The following is a 14,979-nucleotide window of genomic DNA, read 5'->3' on the forward strand; positions in this document are numbered from 1 at the left end:
TCTTCAATATTTTACAAATGCATGTTTAAGATTATTATTTATTTTAAATACCAACATAAATATTTTCATTCAGAAATGGCTAAAATTTCAATTTAATTGACTATTGACTGTTTTGCATCATATAAAAATATGATTACAGCGTCTATTGTCTAATAATAGGATGTTATAGACAGACGACGATGATTACTATCGATGCCGGTAGGCCGTCGGCGGTTGGCGACGATTAACTACAAAAATATTAAATTTATGTTGAAGTAATTATTAATTAAAATTTATTGTGCCAAAAATTAAAAAAAGTATTATTTTTTATAAATAACCTATGTGAATGGATTTATTGAATCTACAATATATATATATATATTTTTATTCAGATTTCAATACATATTTTTCATTATTTTTCGTGCAGATTTTGTCAATTTTAGTTATAACTTCTCTAGTTCTCTAAACTATAGTAATTTGTTTATTTTTATGAGAATATTTGATGGATTAATAAAATATTTTCTAAAATCATACATTTTTAAAGTTATTGATGACTATGAATTAGGTGTTATATTGAACTAGCAATAGGTGTCAATAGACTCTAGCAGATTGTTAAAAAAACATATTTCTTACAATAAAAAAAAATGTTTGAGTAAAATCAATTAATTGCGTTGGATCGTTATGAACAAACCGTTTATCAATTCTCTACCTTAAATATTAATAAGTTTACTATATGTAGGTAGGTATTTCAAATTTCAATCATGTACTGCTGCAATCGTCATCATAATCATTTTCGTTGCTAAGTTGTTTAAACTTGGCCTCTTCTTCGACTTTACCCACGTACTCCTTTAATTGCAAAATCTCGATCTTTAATTTTCTATTCACCGTGGCATGGAATTTTTCTTTTTCGTCCATTTTCAAGCGGTGTAATTCCTTCAATTGCTCCACAACAAAGTTGTTACTTTTTTTACTCGCACACGCGTCCTCGACCATGGTTTTTAAACGATGCATTTCTGATACAATTTTGTTGTCAAGTCCAGTAGTTTTTTCCAAAATATTTTTAAGTAACTTTGATGCACCCAGTTCATCAGCTGCTTCCCGATCACACATGTTTTCCAAGTCGTTCTTAAATCTAGGATAGGTAACTAGGTAAGTACGGTAAGCCACAGTGAATAATATCATACTATTAAAAAATGATCGATAAGATTATAGGATACGCGTGAATTTTATATTATACAAAATACAAATACAATGAACATAAACTAACTTGTTTAACTCGCCATTGAGTACAATTATTTGATCGTCGTTTATTAGGTTTTTATCAGTGTACAGCCTAATTTCCTGAACTTGTTCCGATAGAAGTTCGCGTTTTTTCTACAAAATATTATGAAATATATATTATATTTAACTAAATCTTTTCGAATGCTATGCATAATAATAAATTCATGTAATTGAGTATTTGAGTCCGATCCCGTATAATATTTCAAAAAATAAAAATAAGTAAATAATAAATAAACGTGGCACATGGCCTATTCTTAACGATGGAAACACTCACCTTTAATTCATTGGACAATTTTTCAACAGATCCTAATTTTAATTTAGTCTCTACATTTAATGTCAGTCCATCACCGCCTTCACTTTTATCCACTGCCGATTTTTGCCACTATAAAAACAAGAAAAAAATATGGAATAAATATAACCTTACTTAATCTAAGTTTAATATAGCAATTGTATTTTTAATGAGTAGAGTTCAAATGTCCAATAAGTTATACTCCGTTATACCCTATAGGTACGTTACTACAAGTATTATTATTATATTAAATGTTTGTATTCGAAAATGTATAATATTATAAATATATTTTTAATTAGTCAGGGGCTCGAATTTCAATGCTCTCTCAAACAATTCATTTATGACCTACAAACTCTAAAAAATGTTCAAAAAACTAGATATTTTTAGAATTACATAAAACTTTGAAAATTGAGTGAATAGTTTTATTCAAAAAACAGATTGCACTGTCGTTTAATTAAAATAAGTGTATTATATTTTTTCGTAATATTAATAAGTTTTATCATACATTTTTATTATAAATATACAAATATTAACTATAGCCACGATTATTTTGTATAAGCATTTAAAGTTCAAACTTTGACAAATTGCAATTAATTTGTAGTTCAACATTAATATGAAATTCAATTTGTCTAGTTAAGCCCAAGCCCGTCGCTAGAGCACAATTAAGTCATGCGTTGATTTAAGGCTGCATACAATTTATTTTAAAGATAAAATTAAAAATGTATAAATATTTAATAAATCATTTATTGTTTTTGACTCAAATATTGTGAATAAAATCTAACTTTACAAAATAAAAAAACCTAACTGAAAATACTTTGAGTAATTGTGATTTTACCTGTACTTCTATTGAATCATCTGAAATTTCATTCATATCCGATTGTTTTACTTCATTGGAACTCGCATTCACTACCAGAGTATAGAAAAAAAAAATCTTTTATGTAGGTATCTATCAATTTTTGTTACTATAAAAGATTATTTTTTAAATTATAAAAATTTACTGAGAAAATGTGTACCAAACTTTAAATAATATGGATTAATCTGGATTTTTTTTGTGTTTATTGAGGATATGCTTGTACTGTTTAGATTTTGTTGTTAAAAATATAAATTTATTTTTTTTTTTAATAGTGGATTAAAAACTACGTAAATTTACTGTCAGTTAGTGAGTTATTATTATTTTATTATTATTATTATTATTATTATTATTATTACTATTATTATTATTATTATAATTATTATGATTATTATTATAATTATTATTATTATTATTATGATTATTATTATTATTATATATTTTTTTAAATTATTATTTCTTGTTATAGGCCAACGTTGATGGTTAACTTATTTTGAAAAAAGGATCTGAGTCGGAAAGCTAACGAATATTTTGATATTACCTTTGATTTCATTAGTATGTATATTATTTTCCGTGGATTTTGGAGTATCAACAATCTCATGAACATTTACAACATCCGTAATCAAAGTTTCTTTTACTTTTTCCATCGCTTTTTTATCACGAACATTATCGAACATTTTGATTTCTTTAGTATGGACATGATTTTCCGTAGATTTGGGAGCATAAGCAGACTTGTGAACATTTACTGCGTCCGTAATCAAAGTTTCCTTTACTTTTTCCATCGTTTTTTCATCACGAACATTACCGAACATTTTGATTTTTTTATTATGAACATGATTTTCCGTGCATTTGGTAGTATCAACAGTCTTGCGAACATTTGGCACACCCGAAATCAAAGATTCCTCTACTTTTTTGGGGGCTTTTTTATCACGAACATTAAAATTCTGATAAAAAAAAGAATCTGATGAGAATTTATAAGCAAAATCATATTAAATATTTTTTTGTACTCTGATAATTTTTATAGTTGAACAAATACCGACTGCTTTAAATTATTTAAATACCTAGTTTCAATATTAACGAGTACTAAAATATGTTTACACTTTACATTTTCACTATGTTTTTGTAATATAATAAAATAATTAAAGTCCCAAAAATAAAAGTTAAAATCATACTAAAAAACTCAAAAATAAATTTATTAACTAATTATTCTCACCGGCTTGGAAAAATTATGAATAGTCAAAGGTAACAAAGGCGATTTGTGTTTGGGAAGATTGTTAAACGGTTCTTTTAATTTTCCTTTTTCTAGTTGCTCAAATAATTTGGTTAAATAAGCATTTCTAAGTGATTCTTCGTGTTCACCAGTCTTAAATAACTTGTGTAACCATTCTCGGCATAAAAGTTTTTCTAAAAACAATTTTATTTGCATTTCTGTTAATGTATATTTATTTATTTGAAAGAATACATTATATTCCAATAATTATTGGTGTACGTAATATATTTAAAAGATGTCGAGGTGGTGTTGAGTCACACTACCTACCTTACAAATGTTCACTACTATTAGTTCAAAATTTGATTTTTCAGCAGCAATGTTCTGTTTTTATTTAAATTTTTTTTTTTATAACGGATTCAAATCATAATAAAAATGATGATAACATTTTATTTCTCAAACAATTCTTAAAATGAATGTTTCCTTTTAAAGGAATCATCATATATTATTACATCATAAGTATTAAGTACCTACCTGGTATAGTTACTAATACATTTTTAATTTTATAAAACAAACTTCTTATTTCCATTAGTCAATATAATTATATACAATATAGATAATTGTATGCTTTGATCAAAGAGTTAAATAAAACTTCATAAGTACCAAGATTTGATTTTAACAAGACAAAGTGCGGTTCAATTTTAATCAAAAGAGTTTTAAACTCTTCATGTAAATCTTCATTATTTTCCAGAATATTATTCATAGTAAAAATGGACTATCAAAAAAAAAAACAACTATGTTTTATTAAATGTGTACAGTTGTTTACTTTATTGATTTGAGTTTTTCATTACTATAGTTTGATAATCAAAAAGGATAAATAGTTTCTATATTAACCACTCAATAGTTAATACAACTGTAACCAGGTGACAAAGCTTATAGCTAGAATTCAGTTTTTTTTCAAATATTACATATTAGTTTGAATAAAATGTTTTTATATTATTTCATTTTTCATTATTTTTCTAATATCAAGGTTTCAATTTTAGGTGTGTTAAATAAAATTAGGGATTTCAGATTAATTTTGGTTAGATTGAAATCATTCATGTAATTTGGAATGTCCACGAAAAGAGATTCAACAATTTGGTGAAATTTCAAGTTTCTTTGATTATTCATTTTTGAATAATAACTTAGTATCAAATATTTTTTGTATCGATAATAATTTTAACAAAATGAAGAAAAATGAAAATTTTTTTCATAGCTATCAGTAACTCAGAAGAAATAAAAATATTTTGAGCACTTATTGGCATATAGGAAACGTCAATATTAACATTTGGTAAAAATTTCACATATACCTATACCTACAGTTACGTTTTAGTTATGCCAAAAAAATTTCCATTTGTCCTTATTTATTTCGGGATCTTACATGTTTTTGAAAATTACTTAGCATTTTTACTGCTACAAAAGTTCATAACTGACAAAAACAACTCACCTTATTGTAAAATTAACACCTATACGTATTTTCACTCAGCTCAGAATATAAAAATAATAATTTAAAGAAAAAAATTATCTAGAAGAAGCTTTTAATTTATATGCGTTATTAACTTCAAACGTTTTAATAAATTATTGTTATTGTGTATATAATGATAATTTAATAATAAACATAATCTAATTTAACGTCCTTTTTTTGATATGTCTTATAAAATATTGGGTGGGTGGTAGACTGAAATTGTTAAAATAGCTCTCAACGCCACTGGTCTGCGAGTGCAAAACTTTTACCTCACCAGAAAAATTGTCGTGGGTGCAACTGCACCCTCTTGCACCCCCCAGATGCCGCCACTGATAATTAGAATAGCCTATATTATTATTAATGTTTATTTCCACACGATATTAAGAATGTAGCGAGAATATTCTTGTAGTAAAAGCACGTTTAAATTGCTATTTATTCTTACTCGCGAAAAAGCGACGTAGGTACAACATTCCGTGCATAAAAACTGGTGTTTGTAAATCTAAACTAACATACTCAAATGTTTGACCCTGAACCTTGGTGATCTGTCATAGAAAATGCTGGTCTAACGGGAAGTTGATGTCTGCATGGTACAGCCAAGTTGACCTTTGCTAAAGTGTTATGTAATTCTTGGAATGTGCACCTCTTTTCTTTTCCCGAATTGTCTTCAGTACCTATTTCTAATACCTTCAACAATATTATTACATAACTCATTAACAATTTACCCGGTCCCATAATTTTGTCTTTCTGAAATATCTAAGTTCACAAGATAGCAATATTATTAATTACAGTATTTTTTCAGTTTAAGTTCACGTGGTAGTAATTTGGCTATACATCAACAGAATTTAGGAAGTCAGAAGTGGATCGCAAAGCTCTTGCTTATCGGTTTAATTAATTCAATATCTAGTTCATTTTTCATAGAATCGTAGCTGTAATACATTTTAATATCAAATGTAGTTTTTTGACTATCTTAATTTGTGTAACAAGAGTTAAAAGGTGCAATTATGGCTCTGTCTTTCATATATGTTGAAATCTACTGTTGGCAATTGTTTCAAAGACTTCATCAATTAAATTTGCATAAGAAAAAATGTCAAATGGTTATTTAATTTCACCCGTATTCGTTACTGGCAAGTCTCCGTTTCCAACTTTTTACAAATATTCAGCAAAATCTGTTAACTGTTTTCAAGTATTTATTTTACTTCTTTAGAAATCATGACAGTCGCGTCAATACCACTTAGGTACCTAATTAACATTATTTTCAAACTCGACTTTCTTGTATAATTTTACAAAAACACATGTTCTGAATATTTTATGTTCTTTGGAATAATCAAATAATATCAATATTTCAGATTTTAGTGAATTTTCAAAATTCCGAGCATACCTAACTCAAAAACGTGTTTATTCCTGGAGATGAAATCTTGAATAATGAATTTCTTTTTTAAAACCAATAGTTATGAAATTAAGTAAATGATAATAATATGTGCATACAAAGTTTCTTATATTATAATTATATTTTACACTAAACTTTGGTGACATGTGTTAGTTATATACTTAATACTTATACAATATTATATTTAAATAGGTATGGTGAGTTCAAAATAATAATAAAAATTCTTATATTGTGAACAATTTAAAAAAAAAAAATGATTTTTATTGGCCAATTTTTTACCTTTAAATTATATTTTATTTAAAACATTGGACTCAGGCATTTTTTATTGCTGGATAGTCTAAAACAATAGTGATTAGTGAACAGATCATATTATTATTATAATTCATTCATAATGTTATTGAATATTACATTATTATTAGTTAATATTATACACTTCGGAGTCTATTGATAGTTAAGTATGCAACACAATATGCTTACAGTCGTAGTTATTGTCTGCTCGAGGTGATCAGCGAGACCGACGGACAGTTCAAGCCCGAGACGGGTTCGCGTCGGCCTTGAATACTGTAGTTGTTGTTATATTTCAAACAATAAAGCCATAGACACTCGGTTTGTTTTACGTTTTTAATGAGAACGGCGAGTGGCCAACGGGTGATTTCCCGCTCACGACTAGATCATGACACGCAATAATAATATAATATATTATTATATTATAATATAGCATTATTGGTAGCTGTAGGTATGCGCAAATAAAATCGAACGGTATGGAGTGAAATCATATTTTGATTTTCCTATACGATAATACAAAATGTAGTTGAAAAGAAAAAGTTTCATTACGTGCCACGTAGACGCCATATTGTTACAGATCGTTTGTCATTCAAATCCGTGGTGCAACAAAGCCTTACATTATCCCAAAATATGTTTTTAATATTTTCGTTGTACAATAATTATTCTAACTATCAAAACACATTGTATCATACTTTTGCATACATTGTAATGGATAATTAACAAGCCATGTGACGTTGACTAAACGTACCTATTCAGTGCATCTGTACTTATATTTGCTTTGTAAATGTTTTAATGCCCTAGTAAGATTTTTTTTAAACTCTCAATACTTTACTATGAAATCACGATAAACTTTTTTTCATTAGACATGTATTAAATTACAATGGTAGACGATAGTTATACCATTGACTATAAATACCATAACATAATAGTATAGTATTTATTATCAATGGTTAAATAGGTATACGTTGTGCACATGTGAAGACCGTATAGTATGAATTCCCTGAGGCATTATTTTCCTTTAAGTCGGTATTACAATCACGAAATGTAGCAAACTAGTTATAACTTATAAAAAACACAGTGATATTTTATGCACCCATCGACTACCATACTATACATTTTTGAGTTACCCTGTCGTGGATTGTTTTTCGTTACCATTGTCGACACACCAGTTCACTCGTCTTGAAATATTCAAAATCTGTATAGTAAGTATACAAGTATATTATATTATTATGCACGATTATTAGATGGCTGTTGTAGTGCTATGCCTATTTATAATCGTAGGTATACCTACCGTCCAAACTTAACGAGTAGAGTGCAAATAAAAATAAACTAAATAACATTTTATGAAAACTCCTTAACGTTAACACGATGATATTAGTAGGATATAATATACATAAAATACGTGTTTTAACATTTCGTTACCACATTTTTAACATTATTTCTTAATTTCTTTTTTTTCCGCCGCTTTCAAAAACTTTTGGGAATTTTAACCTCCCGAATATATCAACTAGATTCACTTTTCTATCAGAAAATATGGTGATGTCGAAAATCGAAGCATTTTATCTATTCCAAATGATGACAGAAAAAAAACACACATCATAGTAAAATATACAATACATTCATCGCTTCGCTCAGAATTTAAAAATAGTATAGATTCTTATAATGTATTGTTCAATGTCGAGGTGAGTGAAGTAAGCGAAGATGAATGTCTCATATTTAGGTTTCCAGGGAGTGATGAAAAACAAAATCTAGGTCAATGCATATAGAACACTGAACAATAACTTTCTTAGAGAAGTATATACAATATATTTGTAGCATCTAAACAAAAATAATTATATTATTCGAATATGTTACTATAAAATTATATTTAAATAATATTAAAAAATATATGTAATAATTATTTTTAGTTTCATGGTGAAAATGCATAATTATAAATAATAATACAACTACACCAAGTGTCATATTTTATTCCATTGGATTTATCCCAAAATATTGACTACATACATGTAGATTGTAGTTATAATTAGATATTGAGATTATTAAAGCGAACATAATAATATCATTTTGTGTATTTAAAATTGTATAATAAGTAGGTATTTATAGTAACACACAATTTCTTGGGAATTACATCTATGTACACATCGACATCAATATGTAGTACTTACTATTATAATATATTATTATTGTACAACTTATGTAAACATTCGGTTTATATGGAACTATATAACATTTTACTGTCAACATTTCGATTATGAAACCAAAAATAATTCAATTCAATCATTATATGCGATCGTTAGATATTAGATATATGGATTACAAGTGTATCACATATTCACATGTCATGTTGTACATATTTATGAATTTTTCAGGAATATTCCTAAAATAGTAAAATGTATATTTTTTATATTTGAATTATTATAATAGTTATAATAATATGTAACATGACCAAAATATTAAAAACGTTTTATTTCAAAAAATATTTTAAAACGGTTTAATTTCATGTTAACGAAACACAATAAAAAAAAAATTACACTCAACAGAATAAATTTATATTTATGTATAGTAACAGCAAACAATAAACATGTATTATGCATAATAATGACTTATAATATTTTATACAAATATTGAAGGTAAAATTATTTGGTAAAACGGGTAACTCAGAATATTTAATTTTATAGCTTTGATGATACCATTATAAAAAGTTAATCATCAGCAATTGTTTTATATTTGGATATTAAAGTCAAAAAGTATCCAAGAACGACTAGAACATACAAACACTTAATATTTGATACGCACATGTTAAATCTTCAGAGCTGGGCATGTTAGTAATTTTTTTCAACTAGTTAAAGTTAAGTTACTGTAATGCAAAAACCAGCTAAGTTAGAATATAAGTTTCTGAAATTTTCAAAATGTCTAACTTAGTTAAAAGTTAGTATGGTAAAAATAGTAACTTAAGTTAGAGTAGAAGTCAGAAGTTAGTTTTTTTAAAAATGTACATTTAGAAACCAGTTTGTTCGAAACATGTTAAGTATTGCATAAATAAAGTAGGTACTCAATGTCTGAGTATCTAACTAAATTATTGGTGACGAATGACGATGGAAAAATTATACTGAACAACTGATAATTTGATCAAATATTTCAACTTTCAAGTAGGTAGGTCATTTTTACTAATTATATCTATTTCTTAGAACAAATTGGAATATCAGTCATTAGAACAGAGAATATATAGCAAAATAAAAAATGTACAATATAAAAACGTCAAACAGTATATTATAGTCAGCTATATTCGTATGGATATATATCTATTGGTCGTTATAATATTATAGGCATCGTATCGTATCGTTGTATTACAAGAAATATGTGTAAATAATATTATGAATAATTGATAAGAAATAATATGACAAGAATTAATATGTTTTTATCATAAAATTAAAAATACTCAATATTTGGTATTAATAAATTATGATCATGGTTATAGATACTAATTATCGGCACTCAGAAGGTTAAAGGAACATTTGAATTTTTAGGATGAAAATAAATTAGTAACTTATTATTTCTAACGAGTTAGATTAGATTGTTTTACATAAATTGTTTTCTGCTAAATGTATTTGAATTCAAACTAACTAGTTAAGTGAGTGGCCAGCTTTGCAAATCTTCAGGTTTCTGGGTCATAAAATATTAATTTATCTTAGGATCTTGGGAAATAACAAGAGCATTTTTAAAATTATTTTCTATGACTGATTTCATAGAAACTGTTCCACTTAGAATTTGGTTTTATTGTTTTTCCATTCATTTTAAGAAGCTATTACTATAATCGTTATTATAATATTAAAAAAACTATTTGATTGCAACTTAAATCCAAAACAATGAATACAAATATTTATAAAACCATAAGCTACACACAAAACTGAAAATAATATTATAATAATCAACTTAGTTAGGTTAAATGCCTACTTAAGTATTCCATTTAATTTATTAAAACAAAAAAAAATGTAATATAAATGTAAAATAACTAAGTAGAAACTGGGTTCATTCATTTAAATAGATAACATGTAGGTACCTGGTACATAATTCGATTTTCCCAAGTGAGGTAACTCTCATTATTTTTTTTGTTAAAAATTTGAACAAAAAAACGGATCATTTCTTAAAGAACTATCAACATTTTAGTCACTTTCGAACAATTTAATTTTTGTGGGTTACATCACTTGGCCCTAGTCTATCGTCAAGTTATTACTATATCCAATACATTTTTTTAGGGTATTATAATATACGCATCTACACATTGTCTGATAATAGAAATTTTATATGTTTCTGAACTAATGAAAAATTAGTTAAAGACAATACTTTAACTGTGTTATATAATATATTAAACTGTACACCGAATGCAAATCGGAATTGTGTGATCATAGACTTTATCTTTATTTTTTCCTGGTTTTATAAATATTATGAATAGAAAATTTATAAAAATACCAATTGATGCCGACTTAGGCAGTAAGGTTTGCATCATACATATTTTCTTCGCACACATGATATACTATTATGGTATATCACGTGCATACAAACGCCGCTCTGTATAAATACATCTTCTGTTGTCGAGAAATTTTCGATAAGTCATCAAAATCTGTGAGTCGATAATAAATGTGTAGGTCATTGCGCACAACGCAGGAGGGTGTTTTGTTTTATCAGACGAGAAAACACGAACAATTATTTTGAATGTAATCATAATTTGTTATTATATTCCATTATATATTACGTTATGATGTACCCGGCATGTGCGCCTATATTGGCTATATCTGTTCGTTATATTATATTATGTGCATACGTAGTCTAAAAGTCGTAATAATAATAATAAAAACAATAATAGATAGACACGATATAAATACGTAATACCTGTACAATGGCCGGGCATTATAATATAGTACATTGCCACATTGGTGTTATTTATATCAACGTAGGTACAATGTAGAAAAGTTAAATTATTGTGGCATCTATAGTATTTAATGTTAGAGTTTTTAAGTCTTATTCTAAGGATTTTTCTTAATTACGAAAAGAGACAGTCCAGCATGGATATTATAGTAAAGTTATACAAAGTTATGCAGTCAAATCAGTTTAGCAGAAATTGTAAACGAGATCCCGAACGCACACGCGCCTAATCTAGTTGTAGCCAACGACTAGTTTATTCACTAAAACGTATATGTCTTTATAAGTTCTCCGAAGTTAATTAAAGCATTCTTTAATTTTAACATTTTAAAATTAAATTTAAGAGGAAGATTAGAGTAGGAATTTTGATACAGTTGAATAGTCGATCTAAATTAAACGCCATAACTAATTTAAATATATTATTTTTCTCCGATGTTTTATGACATTTATAGTTGTTTTATCAAGTGAGGCTCCAGGGGGAACTAGGGTCAAATTCCCTTCCCGTACAAAAAAACAAACATAATATGATTTTTCATAAATTATTCAAACTCAGCATACTCCTTACTTCTGGATCCGCTCTAGTATTTTATCGATATACGATACATAAAATAAACCAATATTTTTTGTCACAAAATCAGTAAATTTCGGATATTTTAGTAAAAAAAAATCTGGATGAATTATCACGAATAAGAGAATAGTTTTGTTCGTATATACAGCGTACTACCAACTCGAGCCCTATAAAATAATTATAATGATCTAATATAAGGATTCTTTTTATTATCATTTAATATAACTATATAAGATACATAATGCTTTATAACATAACATTGTGCCATTAATTATATAGGTAAGTAGATAAATTAAGTTCAACGTTCAATGATAGACAAAAGTAGGTATTTATAACATTTAAATATTTAGGTACTGATAATAGTTCCTATACTGTTCGATCAAAAAATAAGTTTAACTATATGAAATTATAAATGTTTTTGTACAGAAAATGTATTTGTTGTTATATTTGAGTGTTTGACAAATGTTCTTTGAACATTTTGCTAAAAAATATAAATGTGTAATGCAAAATAATAGCATTAATATAAGAATAAAATACTACTTTCATAAATGATTTGTAAATTAGTCAATTAATTACAAAAATATCAATTACTTACCTAGGTACGTAAAATATATTTTTCAAATGTTCATCTAGTTTTTTCAACTAGGTACCCATACAACATATGCCCAAATGCGCTTTAGGATAAGTCCCGAACGACTGAGAGTTTATCTATACTCTATAATGTCTCAACGAATTTGATGAGTACAATATTTTCGAGATAATATCTTATGTTTTTTGTAAATTATCATCCAATGATGACTATTTTATAATAGTAAACTTAATATAATAATATAAAAATACGTAAAAATCTAAATAGCTATATAACTTATTTTACGTTAGTTAAACAATATTTTACAAAAAGGACATTATATTTCTTCGTATTTGGTTACCTCTATGATGCGTTTAAAGTTTACGCTAATATTGAGCAATAATCAAGAATACTCCATAATTTAAATTTTGATTTGTGAAATTTCGTTACGTTTCGTTCCGTATCTTTTAGTTAGTAGATATTTAGTTACACTTCAACATGGGTATCTTACTATCATATTATAATGTTGATAATACGAAATAATAAAGAAAGCGATGACCTACCAAATGATATTTTATTCACAATTTAATAATATTTCCATATTATTCGGAAACACTTCATGCAGTAAAGTCTATAATTTATAACACAAAATACACGATATTTCATCACCAGAACCGACAGCTTAGAGAAACACCGTTGGCCGTTACTGACAGTCAACAGCATATTTTTGAAATAATTATTTTAAAATAAAATATTGTTTGATAATTGTTAAGCATGGTAGCAATACGGTGGTCATCTTTTGTGCATTGTCAGTTCACCAACATCAAAAAATATCGTACTCCGTTTGCGCATATAACATATTATCAAAAATTAGCGAAGAGTATACAAAATATTGAAAAGTTCATGAGTAGTAGTACCGTCGCATATTAAAAGAGCTTTTAAATTTTAATACCAAATTCTAGTTGAATTTGAAAATTAAATGTTTGTTGTAATTCACATAATATATAATATTACGTATATAATATATATACATACATATATTGTATAAAAAATCAAAAATAAATTTACTTAGGTATTTAGTACAATTTTAAATAATAGTTGTACATACTCGATACATATATAGGCGTATAGCGATAGTAAATATATACTTATACGGGTCGATAGTTATTATTAGTCATCCATACGCTTCAGTTGCTTAATAATCTTCTCGAAATATTTGTACGCAAACTATATTTTTAAACAGAAATACCTCAAGAATATTTAAAAGTTGGTAAGACAAACCTTAAATTATAAATTAAATGTTAGTAAACGACTTGTGCTATTGGGTGATCTTAATCTCGTCCTGTTATATTGTTAAATATGCAGATGTGCAATTAATTATTTACAATTTTTATAATCAAAAATTAGTTTACAAACTATCTGCAGGCTTCGTATACCAAATTTTCACTACAAGGATATAAGTATAACCTGTTACAATTAAAATTATTCTGTATGATCCAAAAAAAATAAAGGAACTTCATCAGTTATATATTGTCGAACCAAACAATGAAAATATAAAGGCATAGTTAATAAATTTAGTGCACTAATGGGTCGTTTATTAATTTATGTTAATATTTTTTACTTTTTAGTTATTACCTACTAATTTAAGAAATATAAATAGTTAAACATTTTCGTCAACCTCATTCTCCTTCTACATTTTGTACGTTTATACAGAATAGCTCAAGTATTTAAAATACAAATAAATCATTTAAGTATAGGTACGTATAACAGTTAGCAAATTTATGGGTGTATAAGTAATATTAATTAATAACTAATAAGTATCATTGTGACTATACAATGTGTGTACCGTGTAGTGTGTATACAGATTTACACATTGTAAAATATGTCTACATTAATTTATTATTCAATTATGAACTGCTACTACAGGTATATGTAGTCTCTAGGTCAAATATTAGATGCCTATTTTTGCTATATTTATTATTTTATTATATAACAGATAATAAAATATTTAATATTAATTAATATTATCTTGTTGCTTATTACAATTTAATAACTAACTTAATGGCATGAAGTAAATATTGTTGTTTTAATCTTCTTCAATAAGTTTTTATAACCTTATATTATATTATTATGTTTTAAAA

The 14,979-nt window shown here is 26.4% G+C and overlaps 1 protein-coding gene across 1 annotated transcript; it reads right to left on the reverse strand.

The window, feature by feature from the left end:
• Positions 1 to 738: 738 nt before the first annotated feature.
• Positions 739 to 4,369, reverse strand: LOC111028925. The gene is made up of 7 exons (XM_022307726.1): positions 4,270 to 4,369; positions 3,613 to 3,803; positions 2,941 to 3,343; positions 2,385 to 2,455; positions 1,535 to 1,642; positions 1,247 to 1,353; positions 739 to 1,111 (listed from the first exon to the last, which is right to left on the reverse strand). The coding sequence occupies exons 1-7, from the start codon at positions 4,367 to 4,369 to the stop codon at positions 739 to 741; spliced, it is 1,353 nt and encodes a 450-aa protein (XP_022163418.1).
• Positions 4,370 to 14,979: the final 10,610 nt, after the last annotated feature.

Source organism: Myzus persicae, unplaced genomic scaffold, assembly GCF_001856785.1.
Source record: "Myzus persicae strain clone G006 unplaced genomic scaffold, MPER_G0061.0, whole genome shotgun sequence".
Classification (NCBI taxonomy): Eukaryota; Metazoa; Arthropoda; class Insecta; order Hemiptera; family Aphididae; genus Myzus; species Myzus persicae.